The sequence below is a fragment of the Crotalus tigris genome, unplaced genomic scaffold, assembly GCF_016545835.1.
Source record: "Crotalus tigris isolate CLP2741 ecotype Arizona unplaced genomic scaffold, ASM1654583v1 scf7180000018445.1570621, whole genome shotgun sequence".
Taxonomy (NCBI): Eukaryota; Metazoa; Chordata; class Lepidosauria; order Squamata; family Viperidae; genus Crotalus; species Crotalus tigris.
The window spans coordinates 698,641-724,344 of NW_024097006.1; the positions used below are offsets into that span (position 1 = coordinate 698,641).

General features: G+C 40.5%; 1 protein-coding gene across 2 annotated transcripts; it reads left to right on the plus strand.

Moving 5' to 3' along the window:
* The first annotated feature begins 583 nt into the window (after positions 1-583).
* On the plus strand, positions 584-23,811 carry RDH8 (retinol dehydrogenase 8). Of its 2 annotated transcripts, XM_039352567.1 has the most exons (6): positions 593-816; positions 5,330-5,491; positions 13,511-13,690; positions 14,688-14,781; positions 20,874-21,057; positions 22,221-23,802. In XM_039352567.1, exons 1-6 carry the CDS (start codon positions 711-713, stop codon positions 22,443-22,445), a joined length of 951 nt encoding a protein of 316 aa, XP_039208501.1. In that variant the 5' UTR covers positions 593-710; the 3' UTR covers positions 22,446-23,802. The 2 variants fall into 2 exon arrangements, with proteins under 2 accessions (XP_039208502.1, XP_039208501.1); XM_039352568.1 differs by lacking the exon at positions 5,330-5,491 and having other exon boundaries at positions 584-816; positions 22,221-23,811.
* Positions 23,812-25,704: the final 1,893 nt, after the last annotated feature.

Here is a 25,704-nt window from a genome sequence, read left to right on the forward strand (position 1 = left end):
CATATTAACCTAAAGCAATTTCCAACTGATATAACGATATGTGGGAAAGACTTTGGGAGACAAGGCCATCTAGGGTATGATCAGATAAAAGAGTGGCTAGCTCACAACTGAATACCCTTCCCACTATCCAGATGTGGCCTATGCAGTCTCTTATCTGACTATTCCCTAGGTCAGAGGTAGGCAACCTTGGCTCTTTTATGACTCGTGGACTTCAACTCCCAGAATTCCTGACCCAACATGGGAGTTGAAGTGCATGAGTCATAAAAGAGCCAAGGTTGCCTACCCTTGACTTAGGTCCAGTCTCTTGATTTTGACTCTCAAGGTCTTCCCCACATAGATTACGATCTGAGGATAGTTGTTTGTTTAAAACATAATGATTAACAGTCCACACTGTGGCAAAGTTTACAATTCATTCTCTCTTTTTTCTCTCTTTCTTTAATTTTTAAAGAGTTTCTATTCATGAGAGTAGACTGCATTCATGGCCCTCCAGCTCTGAGCAAAGATGGAGCTGCTGAAAGGGATGAAGAAACAGAGGAGCTTTGAGAAAGACCGATACAGGTTTGGAAAGTTAATCATCTGCCTATAGGAGTTAGGCACTGCCTCCACCTTGTCACCCTCTCAAGTCTTCAGCTGATCCCTGGATCACATGATGGATTTTTCTGTTACTTTCCAGCCTGATCTTTTCGGGCACACTTCACTGCAGCTCAGCCATGGCCAAGGCAGCTCCACGCACTGTGCTGATTACCGGCTGCTCCTCAGGCATCGGACTGTGCATGGCTGTGCAACTAGCACGGGATCCAGAAAGGCGATTTCATGGTGAGATCAGGGTATCTGAAAGGGGAGGTGGGATAACTGAGACACAATACTCAGAGGACTGGACATTCTGGTCTTTCTAGATGGGGTAGGTTAAAGGAAAAGTGGGATAAAAGGCATGAAAGATTTTTCAGAAAGGGAAAGCTAGAGCTGGGGATGATAGCTAACTGGAGAAGTAAACGTATGCAGCCTGGCCCCATCAGTTCCCTTGACTCACTAAGCTTTTTTGTCAGGATTCTGCGTAACATTTGGTCTGTTCTCCAATACCCATCATGGCACCTTTGTATCCAGTGAGCTTTCAGCTCTTCCTTGTCAACTCAGCTCAAGACCACTTTGCCAAAGTCAACCCAAAGTCAGGAGGCCACTTGAATTCCAATATTATATTCAATCTACTTTCGTTTTTTGCATCCTTGCCTTTTTTGACTACTTTGTATGCTGTTGGGTCTTCGGCTTCATGTGCTGCATCCTCTTCATTTCCCCATATTTTTCCATACTATCACATTAACTGCCCTTTACTCGACAAACTGGCTGGGTGCGATGCAGATTATCTCCAAAGGCTACTTGTGTAACCAAGCTCAGATGCCAGAAGACTCGGGAATGGTAAGAATGTCACTGGATGCCAACAATTCCCTCTCCTCCAACCTTCCATTCCAGTTCTGCCTTTCTTTCTCTGTCTGCCATAGGAGGTAGCCTTTTAGCAAAAAGTGCTATTGACAAGTAACTGGGTGATCATGGACACACTGAATCCAATGGGCATCGGGGATGACAGGCTATACACTTAAGACAGCAAGCATTCCTTAGGGAACTTACATTTGTATTTTATGTACACTAAAAGTGTGCAGTGATAAAAATGTTGAATGCCCAACAACAGAGGGCATATTGGATAGAAGTACATGCCACATAGACCAGACATGTCAAACTCGCGACGTCACGTGACGTCGTGCAACGTATCAGGACAGTTTTGCCATTGCCGGCAATGGGGTGGGCGCGGCTTCTGCATGACGCATCCGGCCCATGGGTCAGTACTTTGACACCTGTGACATAGACAAATGACTCAAATATTTCATGGAAGGCCTTTTTTGTGGTAAGAAAATAGCTACTGATGAATTGTTTTATTTATTTATTTATTTATTTATTTATTTATTTATTTATTTTATTCCACCTTATTTTTGTAACTCAAGGTGGCGTACATACCTCATACTCCTTCCTCCTCCTATTTTCCCCACAACAACAACCCTGCGAGATGGGCTGGGGGGAAAGAGACTGTGACTGGCCCAAAGTTCTCCAGGTAGCTTTCATGCCTAAAGTGGGATTAGAACTCACAGTCACTTGGTTTCTAGCCTACTGCCTTAACCACTAGACAAAACTACCAATCCTCTGTAATTGTTATATGAGCCTTTACTAAGATGCTTAGCAAATAATTTCCACAGCCTCTACCCCTGTTATATGCACAAGGGATGTTAACAGTACTGGTATTATGTAGAGTCAGCACATGATATACACACATTCACACATTTATATATACATAAAATTCATTTCTGGGCTTGCTTTCTAAAGCCAAGCAATCTTTTGAAGCCCGCACATAATCATAAATACCATTGCCACAGGAATTTAGAATTTCCCATTATTCTTTTTTTTTTCCCTCTCATTTACATTCCCCTGGCAGATAATCCATTTCTGTTCCATTAAATTATATGGGAGGAGATGTTAGTTCTTTTGTAATGAGAAGAAAAAGGGGGAAGGGGGCTTAATGGGATATTAGAGAGTCAAGTTATGGGTGGGCTGCATGAATAAGAGTAATGTCAGAGCAAAGACAGTAGAAGAAAACCTACTGCAATATTTAAAGTCATTTTTCTTCAACTATGAGAACTAGAAACTAAATTCAATTTAAAAAGGGGGGGGGCTTAGAATGATAGAGTCCTGTTGCATGATGATAAATCAGAATCTACATTTCAGAATTTGGTATGTTGTGAAGCGTAAACTACAAAGCTGTAATAACTATTATTTGAAATTCAGAGGAATGTGAATCAAGACATATACAATTAATCTCACTTCCAGAGAAACTTGTTGACTGGCTCTAGGCATTGAGTCTAATCAGCCTCACCTTTTATTATCAACATGGAATGGGACTATAACATATTTCGTTAGACCAGGGGTAGGCAGCCTTGGCTCTTTTATGACTCGTGGACTTCAACTCCCAGAATTCCTGAGCCAGCCATGCTGAGGGGAAAGGGAGAGGTTTCCAAGATGAGCCATGCTGGCTCAGGAATTCTGGGGGTTGAAGTCCACGAGTTATAAAAGAGCCAAGGTTGCCTATCCCTGGGTTAGACTATACACCTTTTTAGCTCATTTGTGCCTAGCAGATCCCAGAAAAACATGAGAAGTATCCCAGAAAGACATTGAAAATACAAACTAGGGAAGGTGCCCCAGTTGCCACTTCTAGCCAAAGGATGGTATCCTATCTCTTCTTTATTTATTTTTCTTGAAAGATAGATGCCCTTTCTATCTGCTTGCAGATACCTATCCTTTCTGTTTTTTTCCAAAATGCCTCTTCAGCCTATATGGATGGGCCCAAGAACTTCCCGTAAAGAAAAAAGTTACTACTTTCCAGTTATTCGGCTTTATTTCAATTAAATAATTTTAAAAAATTCAAAGCCAAGGGGACGTTAGCAGATACACTGGGGGCTTAATTATAATGGATATCCCCCCTCTCTCCCCCTCTATATGTTCAAGTATATCATGTACAGAAAGTTGTTTTTTTTTATAACTTCTTACACATGAATCCATACTTATAGTTATTGTCTCAAACGAGGGCATGCAGGTAAATTTATATAGAAAATCTAGAGAAACAGAAGGGAGGGAGGAAGAATGGATCTTATACTGTTCATACTCTTTGCAACGAATGATCTCTTCTCTGCCTACAACACACTGGCATACACCACATGTACAGAGTTCACCTTCAAAGAAGAGATTAGACACAGAGGGATTTGGCATCTTGACCCTTAAGAAGCTTACAAAACATGAATCCTCAATTCACCTGCTGAACCCTGGCCAAGAGCCAATATTCCCTCCTTTGAGCAGCCCTTCTGGACTTTGATTGGCTGATCCTGTCTGTTGCACAACACAACAAGAGACTGTCTGGTAGGGAGAGCTCTCTGAATAACCAGCATCCCAGCCCTTTGGCTCCTTGTAGCTTCCAGTCTTTGCTGCCATCTCCCCAAGAAAGCATTGAGGAAGTGTACTTACAATACTCAGATGGATTATCATTACAGATAGCCCTTGACTTACGACTACAATTGAGCCCAATATTTACATTGCTAAGTGAGACATTGGTTAAGTGAGCCTTGCCTCATTTTACGACTTTTCTCGCCATTAAACTGTTAAGTGAATCACTCCAGCTGTTAAGTCAGTAACACAGTTGCTAAGTGGCTTCCCCATTGATTTTGCTTCTCAGAAGATTGGAAAAGGTTGCAATGGTCGTAAATATGAGTCGGTTGCCAAGCGTCTGAATTTTGATCACGTAACCGTGGGGAGGCTGCGATGGCCGTAAGTGTGAAAATCAGTCCTAAGTCACTTTTTTTCGGTGCCGCTGTAACTTCAAATGGTCACTAAGCGAACTGCTGTAAGTCAAGGACTTCCTGTATTTGTAATAATAATTGTGCTGGAACTCTCTTTTGCACTTCTAAATACCAAGTCAGTGTAATATGTGAACCATGCATCCAGGTAAGTAGGCAAGGAGAAAGATAGAAACATATAAGGAATGGTTGCTAGAATTGGGTATGTCTAATTTAATGAAGAGAAGGATGAGGGGGGACATGACAGCAGTGTTCCAATATCTCAGGGGCTGCCACAAAGAAGAGGGAGTCAAGCTATTTTCCAAAGCGCCTGAGGGCAGGACAAGAAGCAACGGATGGAAACTAATCAAGGAGAGAAGCAACCTAGAACTGAGGAGAAACTTCCTGACAGTTAGAACAATTAACCAGTGGAACAACCTGCCTCCAGAAGCTGTGAACGCTCCAACACTGGGAGTTTTTAAGAAAAGACTGGACAGCCATTTGTCTGAAATGGTATAGGGTTTCCTGCCTGAGCAGGGGGTTGGACTCGATGACCTCCAAGGTCCCTTCCAATTTTATCATTATTATTATTGTTGTTGTTGTTGTTGTCTTCATCATCATCATCATCATCATCATGACAGCGACACAATCTCGTTCAGCTTTTTTTTAGTTAAGTCTATATAACTATGGAGACTTAGGAAAATTACTAATGCTGAATTCCAAGCACGTTTCCAAGCAATGGCTAATATATGCAAGGGTACTAGGTTAATTTTTTCATCATCTTCATCACATTCAGCATCATTGTTACTATTTTGTTTAAATTATTTTACATGTGTTAATAGATAAATAATTCTGACATTCCTTATATAAAGGTTTCTTCTTGTCCGCTTTTTAAATTCTCAGCCTCTCCCCGCCCATCCAGAGAATGAGCAACTTGCATTTAAGCTCTTTCTTCCTTCTAGTCATTGCCACAATGCGTGACCTGCGCAAAAAGGACAAGCTGGAGGCAGCAGCGGGGGACACACTCAACCAGACCCTCACCATTCAGCGCCTTGATGTCTGTAGTGATGAATCTGTAGCTGAATGCATTAACAGCCTTCCTGAGAAGCAGCTAGATGTGTTAGGTAGGTGTTCTGGAGGAGAGGTTTTTTAAATAGGCTGTGGGTTACTCACATTTATGATGCAAAGCTAAGGGGAATTGTACTTGATATTTTTTTTTTTATTGAAAGTTTTATAAATTTTACAAAAAGACAAAAACAATACAAAACGAAAACAACATATACAAAAAAAAAAAAAACTAAACATTACATATAAAAAAAACCCCATCCCCCACCCCTCACCATAAACCCTCCCTTCCCCCCCCCCCTGAGCTTCCCAGAGCAGAATATAGGCTTAATTGAAAATTAACAAATAAAAAATTAAGTTAAAAAATTTATATAATATCTATAAGTAACATTAAAATATATATATAAGTATATATATCTCTCTATATATAAAGATAAAAATTATGAAAAAGCTATATAATATTTTTTTGTACCCAATCTAAATTGTATAAATTTTATCCATTTATCCCAAACGACAAGAAACTTCTCTTGCGTTTGTTGCTTTAAGAAAGCCGAAATCTTTGCCATTTCCGCCAAATAAGCTACTTTAAGAAACCATTCCTGCAATGTAGGCAAAGACTCCTTCTTCCAGTATTGTCCAACTAACAGCCTCGCGGCTGTAATCAAATTTAACATCAATACAACTTCCTTTGTATCACAATCTGTAACTATACCCAACAAGAATAATTGCGGAGTAAATTTTACCCTCCTTTTAAAAATCCTCTGGATATTCCACCATATCTTAATCCAAAATGCTTTAATCTCTCTACATGACCACCAAATATGATAATAAGAAGCATCCATATAGCCACATCTCCAACATTTGGGTTGTATGTCAGGGTACATAAGAGACATTTTTTGTGGATCAAGGTGCCATCTATAAAACATTTTATAAAAATTCTCCCTTAAGTTCTGTGCTTGTGTAAATTTGACATTTCTCACCCAGATGGTTTCCCAGATATCCAATGAGACTGGGACACCAAAATTCTGCGCCCATCTAATCATACAGTCTTTAATTAATTCCGATTCTGAATCCATTTCAACTAATACCCCATAGATTCTCTTAATATGGGTTTGTCTTTGATCCTTAACTTGCTTAATAATATTTTCATCTTCTCTAAGAAAACCCAATTTACAATCCACCTTCCATTTATCTACTAGTTGCCTATATTGGAACCAAGAATAAATAATATTTTCTTGCGCTAAGTCTTCCCGTAGTCTTAACTGCCAGTTTTGCCCATCCCATCTAAGTAGCTGACTATAAGACACCATATCCATTCTTACACCTCTTTTTATTCCTTCTATCGCATGCCAAGGTATAGCCCATAATGGAACTTTAAAATCACTTTTATAATATTTTCTCCAAGTCCTAAGTAAAGAGATTCTTAAAATATGAGATTTAAAAACCCAATCCATTTTTTTATTAAATATTAAATAGGCATGCCACCCAAAAAGTAAATCCCATCCCTCTAAATGAAGTATCTCCGGATTTGTCAAATTTACCCAATCACTAATTAGTGTTAAAACCACCGCATCGTAATATAATTTCAAATTTGGTACCTTGAGTCCACCCCTCTCACGGAAGTCTTGCATAATTTTAAACTTAACCCTTGGCTTTTTCCCTGCCCAAATAAATTTATTAAGACCCTTCTGCCACTCACTTAAGTTAATCTCATTTTTCAAAATCGGTAACATTTGAAACAGAAAAAGAAACTTGGGTAGAATATTCATTTTTATCACTGCAATTCTTCCCATGAGAGATAATTGCAACTTCTCCCAATTCTTCAAGTCCTTCTGTACCCTGACCCACAACCTTTCATAGTTATTTTTAAATAATTTTACATTAGAAACAGACAGGATCACCCCCAAATATTTTACCTTATTAACAATCTCAAAACCCGTCAAGTTGGCCAAAATCTGCTTCTCCTGACTAGACATATTTTTAGGTAAAATTTTAGTCTTATTTACATTAATCTTGAAACCCGAAACCAAACCATAATGATGAATCAACTGTAATAAGTTTACTACAGAATAATCAGGTTGCGACAAAGTAACAACCAAGTCATCCGCAAAAGCTCTCAACTTATATTCTTTTTTATTAACTTCTATTCCTTTAATTTCCTGAGACTCTCGAATTTTAATCAATAATATTTCCAATGTTAAAACAAACAACAATGGCGATAAAGGGCACCCCTGTCTAGTACCTTTCTCTATTGTAAAAACCTCCGACAAACCTCCATTAACAATAAGCTGTGCCGTTTGTTTTTGATATATTACCGTAAGGGCTTGTAATATCTTTTCGCCAAAATTCATTTTTTCCATTACTCTTAACATAAAATGCCAATTCAATTGATCAAATGCTTTTTCAGCATCTAAAAATATGAGCCCTGCAGGAACTTGGTTGTTCTTGTCTAAATATTCTAATAAATTAATAATTTGTCTAACATTATTTTTCATGTACCTTCCAGTTATAAACCCTGATTGATCTTTATGCACAAGATGATGCACGACCCTATTTACCAAAATTTTTGCAAATATCTTATAATCCACATTTAAAAGAGATATAGGCCTGTAATTTTTTGGTAAAGTAGGATCTTGATCCTCCTTTGGAATCAATGATATAAAAGCACTACGCCATGAAGGAGGAATCTCTAAACCCTGTAAGATACCATTAAAAAGATCACTTAATGGTTGGATCATCTCCTCCTTTAAAGCTTTATAATAAACAGCTGTTAACCCATCCGTACCCGGTGCTTTCCCTAGTTTCAATTGTTGAATTGCTGAGGCAATTTCCTCCTTAGTAATTAAGCCATTAATTTCATGTTTCTGATCCTCAGTTAATTTGGGGAAACTTGCCTCAGCTAAATATTTATTTATATCTAGAAGTTGCACGTTAGTAGATTTGTATAACTTTTGATAGTAGTCCAAAAAAGATTTTTTGATCAATTCCTTCTGAAAAACTAGTTTACCCTTGTAATTTATTTTCTCTATTATTCTCTGTCTCTGTTTCTTTCTTAATTGATAAGCCAACCATCTCCCAGGCTTGTTAGCATTACAAAATGTATTTTGTTTCATAAACAATAAGTTAGTTGCAGCTTGATCTGCTATCAACATGTTAAATTGTGACCTTAATAACTTTACAGATTCTTTAATACTTTCATCAGAAGGATTTAAAATCAAGGACCTTTCTTTTGATTTAATTTCATCTTCAAGTTCTCTACGTTTCTGAATCTGGTTCCTCTTATGACAATTATTCATTTTTATCAAAACACCACGCATAAATGCTTTACCTGCATCCCATACCATTGACATTGAGGTCCCCTTATACATATTCAAAACAAAATAATCCTTTAAACACTCCTTTAACTTTTGAACATTCTTCTCTTGTCTGAACAAATTTTCATTAACTCTCCAGGATCTCCTTTCCTCTTTCTCTTGAATCAGCTCCATCCAGACTGGGCTATGATCCGTCAGTGATCTAGGAAAAATCTTTACATTCTTTACTTTATTATACAAATCCGTAGTAATCAAAAAAAAGTCGATTCTTGAAAAAGATTGGTGTCTATCAGAAAAAAAAGTGAAGTCTCTCTCCTCTTGGTTACATTCCCGCCAGTAATCCCTTAATTCCCAGTCTTCCTTCATATCAAAAAAAGCTTTAGGTAACCTTGCTTGTTTAAGAAAGGGAGAGGAACCTTTCTTATCCCTTTGTATATCTAAGAGCTTCCGGTACGAGGCGACGGCGATGGCGGCTATCTTCTAGCCGTCCAGCTGGCGAAGTGTCAGAGCCGCGGAGCACAGCGTGCATCAGCTGGCCCGCGGCTCGAAATTCCCTTCCCGGGCAAAGGGAAGGGACAGAGAACGCAGGAATAGAGGTAGAACCCCTGAACCCCCTCTGGATTTATTTCTAGAGGGGGTGAAAGGAGTGTTCCCTCGGAGCTCCTGCTGATCTCCGCCTCCCAGCTGTTTTTGCTTCCTAGGAAGCAAAAGAAACTGCCGCTTCTATCTCCGTGTTTATAGTACTTTGGTGAGTAAATTTTAAACAGACAGAGCAGTTTAAAGGATTTTTGTTTTATAATTTAGGTGTTTATTTTTTTTATTATTTGGTTTTGACTATTTTTCCTTCCTTTCTTTGTTATATTAGTGAAAGGATTTAAGATGGCGTTTTGAAAGTGTACTTGATATTTAAATTATGCTGATGCATGCAAGTTCCATAATTTCAGAGTGGCTGCACTATAGCACTCATATGCTATGAATGCGAAGGGATAACAATACGTCACAGCTGTACTGATGATCAAAAATACAATCTGTCGGTCGCCAGATTGAGAAAGGTTGCAGGGTTTCTCAACCTCAGCAACTTTAGGACTTGTGGAATACGACTCCCAGAATTCCCCACCCAGCATGCATTCTGGGAGTTGAAGTCCGCACGTCTTAACGTTGCTCAAGCTAAGAAAGATTGCTTTGAGTATTGCACTGCATTGTGCCAGTTTTCAGGAGGAAGGAAAGCTGGGATGGGTTCTGCCCCAAATTCCTTCCAATCAAACAGCATCCCGGAAGGTTTATTTGATGGGTTTTGCATTTCTGTGTGAGGGGTCCTTGGTGCATTTCTGTCCTTGATAATCCTAGCTCAAACTCAGTCCTGGAGCTTTCCTTATTGGGCTTGAGTGAAGGGAGTGCTGGACTGGAAATTTCATAATTCCCCCTTCCTCTCGCAGTGTTTCTCAACCTTGACAATTTTAAGGCATGTGGAGTTCAACTCCCAGAATTCCTCAGCCAGCATTGCTGGCTGTGGAATTCTGGGAGTTGAAGTCCATATGCCTTAAAATTTTCAAGGTTGAGAAACACTGCGAGTCTAAGGCTAAGCCTGATCCCTAATTCTTATTTCCCCTTCCGTCCTTGGCCTATTCCCAGGGTGACTTGAGCCTCTTGGCTCCAAGGTGAGATGGAAGTGGTGTTAGATAACATTGGCTGTTAATATTTCTGACAGTTTATTCCAAGTCTTTTACATATAATATTCTCCATATGATATACAGTAGAGAGTCCAGAATCCTGTAATAATTTTAAAACAGATATTTCGAAACATCTTTTTTTTTCCTCCACCTGCTTTTCGAGATTGTGATGGTTTATGGCCAAGACAATATTAACTTTCCAAATACACAAAACAGATTGTATTGCGTGCATGCATGCAAACAAATTGCCAAATTCCAACTGACTTCCACACTGGGAGTGAACTCTTGAGATTCAATGAGTAGACTAACATAACAGCATTGCATATTTCCAATTGACTTTAGGAACAATGCCTTTGGGCGTCAGAATTAAAGCCACATTTTTTGTATCACCAATCAACATAGATTGCACATAAATATGACCCAGAGTATTCTCATCCCTACAACCAAATTACTGCATGTAAAATAGTTTACAGAATGCCCTAAAAAAACAAAGTAAGGAAAAGGGCATGGGTTCTGGAATTCTTTCTTTTTTATATATATAAAATACATTTATATGTATTTATATTAGTTTATCAAAGTATAAAATACAAAGATAAATTTTAAAAAGCAATAGAAAACTGGGGAGAGGGAAAAAGAAAAAAAAGAGAAAATGTGGAGTAAAGAAGGAAAAGGAAAGAAAAAAGCCCCAACTTCCAACACTCTTTAGCACAATAGAAGATAACAACCTCAGCTTTTTACTTTTACACAACAGTATATACTAGCCATCTCTATAGCAACAAACCTATCTAATCAGCAAAAATCAAAGTTTCATTTTTTTCCCTGCTGCAAGCACAGAATCAATTCCCAAACAGAAACAAAATTAAATATATTCTCTTCTTTGGATAAAAGAGCCAATTTAACCATCTCTGCTTCTCCTTGGTTCTGGAATTTTTTCAAAACCCTTTACAACAAGGGCCCATTGAAGCAACCTGCATTTCTTTCTCTTTAATATAGTTGTGTGTGTTTGTGTGCATGTGTATTGTCCATCTCGCAAATGTGAGTCTAAAAACACACTGTTACAATACAGGGAGTCCTCAACGTACGATCACAATTGGGACCAAAGTTTTTGTTGCTAAGTAATATGGCATTAAATGAGTCTTCATGTCTCCAAACCTGATTTTATAACTTTTGTGTGATGGTCATTAAGGGAATCTGAATTCCCTTTTTAACTTGGCTCTTTGGAAGCCACCGGTGAAGTCACAAACGACAGTCATAAATACAGACCATTTGCCAAGTGCTCAAATTGTGATTGCGTGGCTGTGGTGATGGTCATAAGTGTGAAGACTGATTATAAGTCATTTTTTTTGGTGCTGTTGTAACTTTGAAAATGGACATTAGCTGAGGACTACATATAAAAAACAATCATGGGCAGATGATGTGCCCAAATGTGTGTGTGTGGGTGGGTGGGTGGGTGTGGGTGTGGGTGGCTGCTTTACATACTATAATATTTTATTGGGGTGGAAAGAATAAAATCCAAGAATTAATATCAAGTTCAGAGGAACTGAATAATTTTCTATAACTGGATGCCTTTCAGACATGTGGACCACAAGTCCTAACCTCCAACATGGCTAAAGCAAATTGTATTCCAAAGCATCTACAAGATATTGGACTGGGAAGGCCTAAAATACTTGATTATCTAGAAACAGCCTTCTCCCAAGTAATAGAGGCAGTATGGTACATAGTTAGATTGCAGACTGGAGAGACACAGTCAGTCATGAATTGGGAGAGGGAAAAAGAATTGGTATGCTCCTTCTTATATTCCTGGAGGAAAGTCAGGAAATATATCCATTTAAAAAAAAAAAAAAACCTCTCATTCAATTACCTACTAAATTAACTGGAATAGATTTCCTCTTTTCTTTGGGGGAATGTCTAGGCAATTCTCATTTTGTTTTTTTAATTAGTTTTTATTCAGTGTTGCATGGTTGACATTTTTCATTATTTTAGAAGGAACATAATTTAAAAGCAGGCATACTTCTTTCAAATGAGATAAAAATGTGTCTAGAGGAAAAATAAAAGAGGTAGGGGGGACTTCAGTTGAGAGATTCCAAATCCAGGCACTGAGATATGAAGATTCACCCCGTGAAGTGAAAATTTATGTATCCATTTTTCTAGATGTGTAATTTGTAAAAACATTCAGAATTTACCTTGGGGAAGGTATGAGAAAGCCAGGGAGGGAGGGAGGGAGGGAGGGAGGGAGGGAGGGAGGGAGGGAGGAAGGAAGGAAGGAAGGAAGGAAGGAAGGAAGGAAGGAAGGAAGGAAGGAAGGAAGGAGCAAGCCATTAGAGCACGGGTGTCAAACTCGCCGCATCACATGATGTGTCACGACGTATCACAACTTTTTTCACATTGCTGGAGCTGGGGTGGGTGTGGCCTCTGCATGATGCAACCGGCCCATGGGCCGGCAGTTTGACCCCCTGCATTAGAGGGACTTAGAAAAGAGATTACATAGTCCACTGATAAAATGACATGTCAGAAAGGTAGTCAAAATAACCCCATTTTGATTATGTTAGTATAAAATGGAGCAGAGAGAATTTTCAAGACTTAATGTTAATATGCCCTACAGCAATAAAGAAGCATTTATGGAATCCTTACAATGTAGCTTCTTGACCTACATATCTCAAAGGGTTATTTCAATTCTCAGCCAATGCTTTGGCCATGCTTGTGATAACTAGCCTTCTATTGCATTGGCTAGGCCCAACCACAGAGTTGCTTCCACATAGTAGTCACTTTGCTTCCACTTGAGAGAGTCTGGTTCTTTGTGGCAACACATGTGAGCTTTGATTACAAAATGTCCCACGGCAATCCTATGGAGGAAAACCATCCTTTTCCTAGAAATAGCCGGTCCATTCCTCTTATAAAAGAAATGAGAGCTGTTGCTACAGCATTTGAAAGAAGAAGAAGAAGAAAAGGGATCCAGGTAAAGAGCAACAAAACCCAAAGCAGAAACAAAATGGTGGTCTCCATAGAGGACATTGCTGCAGGAGTGCAAGAAACTACAGAGTTAGGAGGATTAGTAGAGGATAATGTTTTAAACTGTGGAATTAATGTTTCTCAGTGAACAATGCTGGTGTGGGGCTCATTGGGCCCCTGGAAATGATCAGCATCGATGCCATGAAACACATCTTTGAGACCAACTTCTTTGGTGCCATCCGCATGATCAAGGCTGTGCTCCCTGCAATGAAGCAGCGTCAGAAAGGACACATTGTGGTAATCAGCAGTGTCATGGGATTGCAAGGTATGAATGATACTTCTGACGGGTGGGTGGTGGGGTAGAGATGAAGCAGAGCCCTTATTCCAGATCAATGCCTCTCTAAAGCCTTGTCCTGCCTAGCTCCTTAGCTGTTATGGGTATAAAGGTTGTTATGGATATAAAGATCTCATCGCCTTTTGTAAGATCATGTTCCTCACATCCCATTACAACTTTCAACATCAATGATGGAATACACTCATTAAAAATATTCTGAACAACTCAATTTTTCACATTTGCAGCTCATCTTACATTGGCAAATGAGGCTCTGCATAAGTCAAGATAATGCACAATTCTGGCTTTATTTGACTATAAGTCTCCTTCTGTCTCTCATTACAAAATACTTTATATAGGCTATAATGTATACCTCCCATTTCAGGATCTCAGTACCCAACCATTTAATGAGTCCTCCCATTTATATTTGAGTGTCAAATTCTTGCTAACAGCATCAGCCTTCCTCTGTTTTGGCCTATTGGACTTCAGCCTTCGAATTTCCATCCATACAGACTAACCACATTGAATGGAAACGGACGTCCGTCACTTCTGGAGGAAACTGGACTAATTTTTAAACAATTCAGTGGAAACCTAACATGCTACAAAGGAAAGCACTAACTTTGTTTGGTTTCCGAGGACCACCCCTGGATTCTGTATTGATCTCAGAGACACTCTCTGAAAAATAAAAAATAAAAAGAGATGATGGCTGAAAATTAGTCCTTTGTCTAAATGTGTGCCCTTTTTCTCGTAAAATAAAGAGGTAAATTGAAGTTATCTGGAAATTAGAAGGGCCCTACCTTCCATTTGCCATTGATAAAAAGATACTTAATAACCAGCTAATCCCATCATTTTCTGAGCATGCCCATGGCATTTTCTCAGTTCTCAATTCAACCTACCTAAAGCAATGACGGACGTTTGGGCTAAGTGTGAAAAATATAAGATTAAATGGAACTAAGTATGAAAACTTACACCCCTTCTGCTTCCTTCCCAGGTGTCCCTTTCAATGATGTCTATGCAGCCTCCAAGTTTGCTATTGAGGGCTTCTGCGAAAGCCTTGCTGTGCAGCTCCTCAAATTCAATATCTTGTGAGTGAAACGGAGCCAATGCATTCACTAGGCGGGGAGAGGTGGCAATTGAAAATAGAAAGTGGCAACAGGGAAAGGGGGATGTCAGCAAGATCCTGGAGGGCAGAGGCAGAGTTGCAGGACCTCCCCCCCAGCTTCTGTCTCCCTAGAGCAGGAGTAGGCAACCTTAGCTCTTTTATGATTCGTGGACTTCAACTCCCAGAATTCCTGAGCCAGCCATGCTGAGGGGAAAGGGAAAGTTTCCAAGCTGAGCCATGCTGGCTCAGGAATTCTGGGAGTTGAAGTCCATGAGTCATAAAAGAGCCAAGGTTGCCTACCCTGCCCTGGACTCACTTGGTGCTCTCAGGTGCAGTGATGGCAGGTACTCAGCAACTTCTGAACTGAGCTCAAGTTCCTCATATATAAACAAAATTGAGGGGGCCTTGGGCTCTGAATCCAAGGAAGGGGTCCTCTTTGGTTTTATTTTCTACTCTAAGTACCAAGGGGAAGAATCTTGTGCAACATGCAGACAGCAGATTGGGAGAAGAGGGCAATTTAATGTTAGAGGCTTCATCAGAACCCATCTCCAGGCACTTTACATTACCATAAAGCAAACATTACAATGTTATTTAGCCTCACGTGCATCTGAGCTCTTATATTCATGCTCAGCAACATTTTCAGGTTCAGCAGAAATAGCACAAAAACACAAATGGAAGAAAAATGAAAAATCCACAAAAACTCTTGAGATCTCTCGTGATAGGTTGGGAAACTTTTGAAAAGAGATGCGCTTCTGAAAGTTGGTCTTTTTAAAAAATAATAGTATTTTGAGGGGGTGGTGGGAGAATCATCAAGGGATGACATGGGTGTTTTGTTGCTTTACGTAAACATAGGTACATATACTAGCAACTACTCATAAGAGCAATTGGACCCACATCTCTATTTTTATGCTTTCAAATATTAGCGAAGGAGAAGAAGATTTGCTTATTTCAGGCCATCACACATTAAAGCGATCAATGTTCCTGACTAGTAATATTAGCAATAATAAATGACACTTTTAAATTAGTTTACTGATATCCCAGTACCAATTCTGTTGCTGACATTTCATGTCTGATATTTCTAGTCTGATACATATTTTTTAAAAAATAGCTAAGAAAGCTAATAGACAGTTTAACCAATAATGTAATTGAAAATTAAACAGCCTTAAGTACACTCTATAAAATAGCAGTAGAAAACACGCTGATGCTGATTAGTACCTTCTAAACAGCACAAAACATGATTAATAACCTAACAACCAAGGCACTGTAAACATTTTTTTTAATAAAAGCCTTTGCCGTTCAGCAAAATATCATAACCAAGGAGAATTTCACAGCTGTGGAAAATCCTGTTTTTCGCTGGCTAAAGACAATTGGATCATTTTAGAACTCCCCTAGTTTTGAGCCTATACCAGGGATATGCATTGTGAGGCTGGCTCAGGAATTCTGGGAGTTGAAGTCCATGAGTCATAAAACAGCCAAGGTTGCCTACCCCTGCCTAAGGGAAGGGGGAAGATCTTGTCAAGATGGGAGCTGTGACTATGTAGCACACTGCACATACAAAAGAAGGATTTGATTGCCTACTTGTGATTGCCGTCTTAACATATTTAATCCCACCCCCATGGACACCCCTATACTCATTCTTCCCAATGGACAGTTCCAAGTAGCAATACAGCCTCCATATGGCAGACATAGCATAGCATCCAGATGTCAACCCTTCAAGGTAGGCCAGGTCAAGAAACGGGGATGGCAAGAATTCCAGGAAAGTTCTTTACTTTAAGTAAGGTGTGCTTTGTTTTGTGCCTTTAAATCCTACTCCTGGCCACAAGTATCCGCAGTTTTCTTCACAACGTTCTCAGAGCTACAAGTAATCCTAGCCTTACGCTCGAAATTTCTGCTGCTAGGTGAGACATTTGTTAAATGAGTTTTGCCCCATTTTATGAACTGAAAGTGAATCACTGCAGGTTGTTAGGTTAGTAATGCGGTTGTTAATCCTGCTTCCCCATTGACTTTGCTTGTCAGAAAGTCACAAAAGGGGATCATGTGACCCCAGGACCCTGCAACCATCATAAATATAACTCAGTTGCCAAGCGTTTGAAGTTTGATCACGTGACCATGGGGATGCTGCAACCGTCGTAAGTGTGAAAAACATAATTCGCTTTTTCAGTGCTGTTGTAAATTTGAATGGTCACTAAACAAACTGTTTTAAGTCAAGAACTACCTGTAGTTTGTCCTTGCCTCCTACCTAGGGCTGAGAGAGAGAGAGAGACTGATCCGTAGTCACCCAACTGGCTTTGTGCCTAAGGCAGGAACTGAATTTGTTGCTTGTGTTACGATCCTTACCTGAACCAAGTTATACAGAGAACACGATGACACTTCGTATCTGGTAACAGCAGTTTAATCAGGATCAAAAGGAACAAAAACAAAGACCTGCGGTAACAAGGCTCTTTGCCTGGACAAAGTTCGTGCTGGGAGCTACTGCCTCCCAGCGTTATTTAAATCCCTTTCCAATCTAACCCCACCCATTACTTAATCACGACCGCACCCAGTGTAATAACCCACACCCATCCACCCTTCCGCACTTCGCCCCATCATCGTCCAACCAGCATTCTATAATAATTAATATTTCATCCCCTCCATTTGGCGTTTCTCTTGTAATACTCTTAAAGGTCCCATACACATTTTGGAATTCACGTCTTCATTCCGTCAGCTGGGATTCGGTTAGCCACCAAACACCTGATTGGCAGTCTACCATTCTTCTGCATATGCGTGTTATTTCTTCAACACAGCCATAGCATCTCAGCTCCGCTGAGCTATCCGAGATTCTGTTAACAGCGAAATGCCCATTAGAGGATGTTCGGCTTGTGTTTTCAAACCGGTAATCTGCAGTTCTGTGCTGGTCTCCCATTTTCATATGTCGAGCCCGAGAGGGCTTGACAGCTTGTTTTCCTGCTTGGCGTCTTTAACCGCCACACTCAACTGGTTTCCAGCGTAGTAAAATAGCATGATAGAATTTTAAAGGCCTGTTCAAGTTTCTCTCTGCCCCATCTTATACTAAACAAAATCAAGATCATTTTGTCTTTCCATCTTGTGCTTCCCGCTTTCCTCATTACTGTGTAGTTTTCTGCAAGAGCCCTTCAACAGCTTGCTCGTTTCTTCCCCAAAATCAGCTCTCAATTCTGTTACGCCAAGCATTTTGGAAAGCCAGCTCTAGAAAACCCATGATGAAGGTAAATGGTAATGTTAGGCTGCATTCCATAGTTCCTGCTCCCCGGATGTGTTGCACTTCCCAGGATTCCTTGCTTTGGCCATATTAGCTAGGAATTCTAGGATTAGTAGTCTGAAGAAAGCAAAGATGGGGAAAACTGACCTGGCTAAAGCTAGCAATATCCAACCCCTTCACAAGATAAGATGATGTGTACATCCTACATACCATCTTGTAAGTAAAACATTAGGTATGCAAATTGCTCCATGGATCATAAAACTCATGAATTATCATCTCCCCAAATCTGGCGGATTGAACATCTGCACTGTAAATCATGGTAGCATACACAATGTGCCTTGAAACAAGACCTTGTTGGATGTTTCTAGTATGAAATACAAATTTTGCACTGCTGCTGCAAGCCAACATTTGTTAATAATTTAAAAACAAAAATCTGTGTTTTAATTAAATTCAGAGTCACCATATTTCTTTTTCACATCCAAAGCCAAAGCTGGGAGAATTGGAGACGATGCAGTAAAGTACAAACGTTGGCACGAGCATTGTTATGAATCTAAGGGAGTCATTTGGGGTTAAGCATGTTGCAGCCGGCAAGAAAAATAAAGCTGAGAAAACATTAGTCTTAATTACTATTATTATAATGCCATGTTCTAAATTTGAATTTCAAAACATTATCAATGTGTAAAAGAGAAAAAAAGAAAAACAATCCTCCCAAGGAGGTGTATATATTTCTGGCACAAATCAGCTAAAACAAAGCAAGGGAGAGTTAAACCTTATACACTGAGCCAGTAATCAATGGCTGTGCTGGCTGGGGATAATAGTTGTTGCCCAGCACATCTGGAAGTCAGTGAGTTGGGGGATGATTGTACAATCATGCAAATGTATATTACTATAGCCACAATAATTTAATTCATGCCAGATATTGGCCATCATCAGATATATCACATCAACCTGGAATTATTCAGAATTCTGGTTCAGTATAAATGAGCTGTAGCCTGGTGCATTGCTGTTAAATTGAGCCCATTTGATTCCTCCAGTCAGCCAGAACCACTGAGAAAATTGCATTCTCCTTTCAGGCTTTAACATGATTTCTGGCCTGGGACAGACGACAGGCTCGTTTCCATCCTAAGAAGCCAAAATTGAAAGCCAAGAACAAACCACTAGGCTGGAATGGCAAAGTATGAGGGCCAAAAGCAGACACACCTGAAGACTTAATTTCAAAAGCAAGCAGGTTGGGACTGAAAGAATAAGGCAATTGAGCAGCAGTCTGGAAGGGTGGGCAAACCCCTAGGCATCCAAAAATCAGCAGCTCTCCAAACCTGGGGCCAGATTGGTCTTCCAGCATTGTCCCCTCAAGCTATGATGAATCAGGGGTTGTTAGATTGACCGGGACTCATCTGTCATTCCTTCATCCAATCTGCAGTTCTAACAAAGCAGAGAGACAGTACCTCTAGGTTCCCAAGACAAATCTCCTGGATCTTGAACATGTTGTTGTTGTTAATTGCGAAGTCGTGTCCGACCCATCACAACCTCATGGACAACGTTCCTCCAGGACTTCCTGTCCTCTACCGTCTTCTGGAGTCCATTTAAGTTCACACGTACTGCTTCAGTGACTCCATCCAGCCATCTCATTCTCTGTCGTCCCCTTCCTCTATTGCCCTCAATCTTTCCCAGCATTAGGCCCTTCTCCAGTGAGTTCTTCCTTCTCATTAGGTGGCCAAAGTATTTGAGTTTCAACTTCAGGATCTGGCCTTCTAAAGAGCAGTCGGGGTTGATCTCTTCTAGGACTGACCGGTTTGAACGCCTTGCAGTCCAAGGGACTCGCATCAAGAGGCTCTTTAGTTCCTCTTCACTTTCTGCCATTAGAGTGGTATCATCTGCATATCTTAGGTTGTTGATATTTCTCCCGGCAATCTTAATTCCAACTCTTGTTTCATCTAGCCCTGCCTTTCTCATGATGTGCTCTGCATATAAGTTAAATAGGCAGGGCGACAGTATACAGCCTTGCCGGACTCCTTTTCCAATTTTGAACCAACCAGTGGTTCCGTGTTCAGTTCTCACTGTTGCTTCTTGACCCGTATATAGGTTTCTCAAGAGACAAATAAGATGAGGATCTTGAACATACGATGAATTTAAACCAAATCCTGGTAATGCATACTCAGGATAACAGAGCATTATCTGGAGACATCTCCTTCCATCTCTCCTTTCTGAGAAAAGTCCTTCTAAAAGAACATAAGAGTTAAGAAAATATTTTCAGGAACGGGAAAAAAAAATTTTCATGGGGGAGGGGAGGGGTCTGTCTCAGAACAAAACAGGACTTACCCATTTGTCCAAAAAATGCTGTTTCATAGATATTCACCAGAAATTCCATGCCGATTCACGTCTTCGAAGTCCATTATGTGCTTTTGATAAATTAATAATAATTCAAAGACTCACTGGATCCTCTGTGTGTCTGTTCATAAAAGATGTCCAGAGGTTTTCAGTGGGTCATGGTCCAATTTGCAACCCTGGCAATGGACTCACTTTTCAATGAAATGAGACAGAATGATCCAAGTGTGTCCTGTGAAAAAGATAATAGCAGTGAAAAGTCTTACTGGAGAGGTTACCTAGAAGGATAACTCAAGAGGAAGAATGGGATAAATGTTCTAGAATCTAGATGTATAATTTTTATACAAGTTAAAAGCTTTGGAAGTCCACAAAGAAAATGGGCCTTTCGTGGGAGGGGTTTCTAGGGGTGAGGGTTAGAGAACAGGGGAAAAGGCTGATCCATCTGTGAAAATAATATATTGGCCAATTCTGATGTGATGGTCTCTGAGTCCAATTGCTGACTGCTTTTGGGGGTGATTTTTTTCCCTGTGCAGCATCTCTCTGGTAGAGCCTGGCCCTATAAACACTGAATTTGAGATGAAGTTGATGGAGGAAGTGGGCAAGTCTCAGTTTCCAGGAGTTGACGCCACCACTGTGCACTACTTCAAGGAGATCTACCTACCAGCCTCGCATGAAATATTCACCACCATGGGCCAGTCCCCCGAGTCTGTGGCTAAGGTAGGAGCAATCTCACAGGTGATGGGAGGGGCCTACAGAAGGAAAGTTCTTCTAGATCAGGGGTCTCCAAACTTGGCAACTTTAAGACTTCTGGGCTTCAACTTCCAGAATTCCTCAGCCTGGCTGGAGAATTCTGAGAATTGAAATCCACCAATCTTTAAGTTGCCAAGTGTGGAGATCCCTGTTTTAGATAGATCAGTGGTTCTCAACCTTTTTAATGCTGCGACCCCCAACCGGTCGTAAGTCGAGGACTAATCAACCGGTCGTAAGTCGAGGACTACTCAACTGGTGCAGCACCGTTTGCAGAATGGGACTTTTGGCGGGCTCAGCAGGCAGAGACAGCCTGGACAATTCCTATGGCTTTTGAAAGCCAATAGAATTAGACTCTATTCAAGAGAGTCTATTCTATTGGCTTTCAAAAGCCAATAGAATAAAAGGGAGTAGTACAGCTAAGGAAAGGGGGGAAAAATGGCGGACTGCGTTGTTTGGCGACCCCCGTGAAATGGTCGTTTGACCCCAAATGGGGTCCCGACCCACAGGTTGAGAACCACTGAGATAGACAAATCTTGCTTATCGAGTTCTGTTGCCATCATACAAAGCAGAATTCATCCTCTTCCCATGATTGGCATTGGCAACAATTCCTCCCTTCTCATTCTCATCTGCCTACCCTGTTATGCATCTAGTATTCCATGAATAGTTGCAGGTAGGTGAGCAAACAGCAAGCTGCCTCTAATCAACTTTTCACCTGGTCTTCCTGAATGACCTGCCCAGACTCTTATGTCTCACCCCACTTTCATGTCCGTTTTGATTGGCTCAAGCTCTCCAAGGGCTCAGCCAAAGGATATCTTTCCTAGTCCTATTAACCTAAGACCTTTTCAATTAGAAATTCAAGGGACTATCCTAGATATATCACAATATGCTGTACACCTTTGAGCTATGGCTTTCTGCTTCCAGAAGAGAAAATACAAATTTTAAGTCAATCTCACATTTCAGGAACCATGGTTCTAACAGCAAGGAGGAAGCAGAAGAAAGAATGTTTATGAAAGGGAAGCGGCTCCACCGGGGGATGGTTTTAATGATAAAGTGGAGGAGAAATGATTTAAATGAATACTTTTTAAAATGTATCAACCCACCTATCTCTTTTCACCTTTGCCTTTCAACAGGCTGTGGTCAATGTCATTGCAAAAGAACGCCCGCCATTCCGGACCCAAACAAACCCTCTGTACACACCATTGGTGGCCCTAAAGTATGCCGACACCTCTGGGGAACTGTCCGTCAGTGCCTATTACAACCTACTTTTTCGCTTCACCAGGCTTTTTTACATCAGCACAAGCTTCCTCAAATGCATTACATGTCGGTGTTTTCGACGGCAGATTACACCTACCTGAGACCAAGTGGACAATGGCCCTGACAGTGTATGCTCATTCTTCAAATGTCTGGCTCAACTACAACAACTAACCAGATTCAGTTATGCACATAAGAGATTTTACTAGGGACAAACCCATTCTTGTTTTAAGGATAGTAAGTCCTGGTGATTGTGTAGTGTGGTGTCAGAGTGATGGGAGGTGGCAGATCAAGCAAGTTCTTCAGAACCAGCAGGCTGATTCCACAGCAATATCAGATGGTCCAAATGTCCTCCTCATGGAAACACACACTGGGAAGAGCAGAAGCTCACAATTCCTCTTGCAATGGTAAATCATATTATCTCCATTAAATGCAACTTATTAACAGGAAAATAAAAGCTATGAAATGTCTTGACTGAAAATCCTGGACCAGCATTCACTCCGTGGTCCCTTTACCAGTTTTGGCATACCTACTTTTAATGATTAAAACTGGTCACTGGGATGGGCAATATTTCTTTTTCAGATTAGGTTTCCCCCTCCCCAATTCAACTTTCCAACAGGTAAAATAGCTAGTTGGCAAAAATCAATGGATGACATAAGACTAAAATTCTTTAGCTCAACCTTTTTTTGTTGTTGTTTTAACCTTTGGAAGAGTTTGCAAGGAAGCTGCCATTTGCCCATCTCTGGATTAGAATCTAGCTGATACAAAAGTTGATAATGTCAAAGATTTTCACTCCATTGCCTGCTCACTTGATTCCTTTCCTCCCTGGTGACCTTTATGGATATAAGGAAAATCATACTGCTCTTTTCCCAGACCTGTGTGATTTGGGGGGGGGGATACCTATTATGAGTAGACCTGACACCATTCCACAAGTGATGTTGTTGCCAATTTTAATATGAGCAACTGTCCATCATTCTGAGCTTTGATATAGAAACAAAGTAGAGAGGTAAGGATGACAAACGTGTCTGATAAACCTATTTGTGGAATAGGGAGATGGCCATTTGAATTACCTTTAATGGGTCCACCAAGAGGTGCCGATGGTGCTGTTTTGAGTTCCCTAGAAGTCTTTTGAAATGGAGAAGCAAGTAGGAAGAAACTGTCCCTGCTTTATGCTCTGACGTACTTAGAGAAGGGATCTGGAATGCTTGAAAACCTACACACAGGTTTGCGTCATGTTGATTGGCCCTAATCAAAATATAAACCAACTAGAATTTTGGTCTTTTGAGTGCACAAATATACCTCTGTTGGTAAGGTGTCTTCCAAGATGGGGCTAATAACTGCATTATCATTACAGGGCTCTAGCTTCATGTTTCTTTGGATTGTCTCCAGAAAAGCAGAGCTCCATTCACTGCGAATGCTCAGACTTGCAGACATACTTCTATAGCAGTGGTTCTCAACCTGTGGGTCGGGACCCCATTTGGCGTCGAGCGACCATTTCATGGGGGTCGCCAAACAATGCAGTCCGCCATTTTTTCCCCTTTTCCTTAGCTGTGCTACTCCCTTTTATTCTATTGGCTTTTGAAAGCCAATAGAATAGACTCTCTTGAATAGAGTCTAATTCTATTGGCTTTCAAAAGCCAATAGGAATTGTCCAGGCTGTCTCTACCCTGCTGAGCCCGCCAAAAGTCCCATTCTGCAAATGGTGCTGCACCAGTTGAGTAATCCTCGACTTATGACCAGTTGGGGGTCGCGGCATTAAAAAGGTTGAGAACCACTGGTATAGAATCAAGGAGAGCAGAATTTGCTCTCGTTTAAAATCTTCTTCTCCTGGGCCACTAGGTGGCAGCTCCTACATTTGAATACTCCAGTCCAAGGCACCAAGGAAATGCTTTTAGCAGCTACAGCACTACATTTTCTTTAACCCCCTTACTTTTTTCAGTGCTTTATACAGTACACTACCTGGGGGAGGGGGGGGGAGAGCTTCTTTTTTTTCTCCTTTTTCTTGTCACCTCCATTGGGTAATCCCAGATGAAGCTCTAGGGTCCTTCCTCCTCTCCCTCTTTGTTGCTATACTGCCTCAGGAATCCAGGCAGCACAGCAACAAAGTACTGTACAGTCTCTGCTAGTTGAAGCTGAAATCCACAGTGAAATCAAGGATGATGAGAGGATAGCATCCAGTCACCACCTCTAAGCTAAGGTCTGTTTTTTCCAAATGCAACAGAACATTGGAAATAAATTTGGTAAAGAGTCCCAGGAGTCTGTTCATCTATGTCGGACAGCAAGCTAACTCTCCACAAGTTGAATGGGACAAATTTGAAAGGAGTGGGGGAAGCCAACAAAAGATGAGATTTGAAAATGGGCCACATCAAACTGAGAGCTTCAAAAATCATTCCTATTTGCCTCTATGGGGGAAGTAGCTGGGCAGTGGCCCAGAAGGTTGCTAATTGCCCCATTGTAAGCATTGCTTCTGACCACGTGACCCACAGCAATATTATTATTAAGCACTAGGAAATAATTCCAGAACCCTGACCTGTTTTCTCTACAGGGACAATGTTATTCTTATATATGCATAGATGATTTAATCTCATAAGTAATGATTATCCCAAAGGTGCTTTTTCAAGAGGCAACTGGACTTTGTTGTTTTTCTTTGAAGATGTTTCACTTCTCATCCAAGAAGCTTCTTCAGCTCTGACTGGATGGTGGGGAATGGAAGGATTTATACTCTTTGCAGACAGCTGATAATTTGCATTCTTTTAGGGAGTTGTTGAGGCCACCTGGAGGTTTATCTGTGTCCTCAAGGTCTTTTAAATGCAGCATTTAAAACACAAAGGCCACTCTTTTGAAGACAAGCAAAATCCACATTTTGGACAGAGAGAACCACTGGTCTGAAAGTGGTGTCAAAGAGGCCATCTATTTCAAAATTGAATAGCCCTCTCTCAACAGAGGGGGAGAGATACAACAGTATCTATCTTCAGTCTACAACACAGTCCTTTCAGCAGTTCCAAGAAGGCTCCACACCACTCAGGTGACCTTGAGGACACAGATAAACCTCCAGGTGGCTCAACAACTCTCTAAAAGAATCCAAATGATCAGCTGTCTGCAAGGAATATAAATCCTTCCATTCCCCACCATCCAGTCAGAGCCGAAGAAGCTTCTTGGATGAGAAGTGAAACATCTTTAAAAAAAAAAAAAACAAGAAAGTTCAGTTGCCTCTTGAAAAGGCACCTTTGGGACAACTATGACCTGGATGACTGAGAATCTCCAGAATCTAGACATTAAGGATTAGAAAGATTGGAACATATCTGTAATTTTACCATAACAACTTCTCCATCTATTTGCTTTGGCTTGGCATTGTCTGTTGAT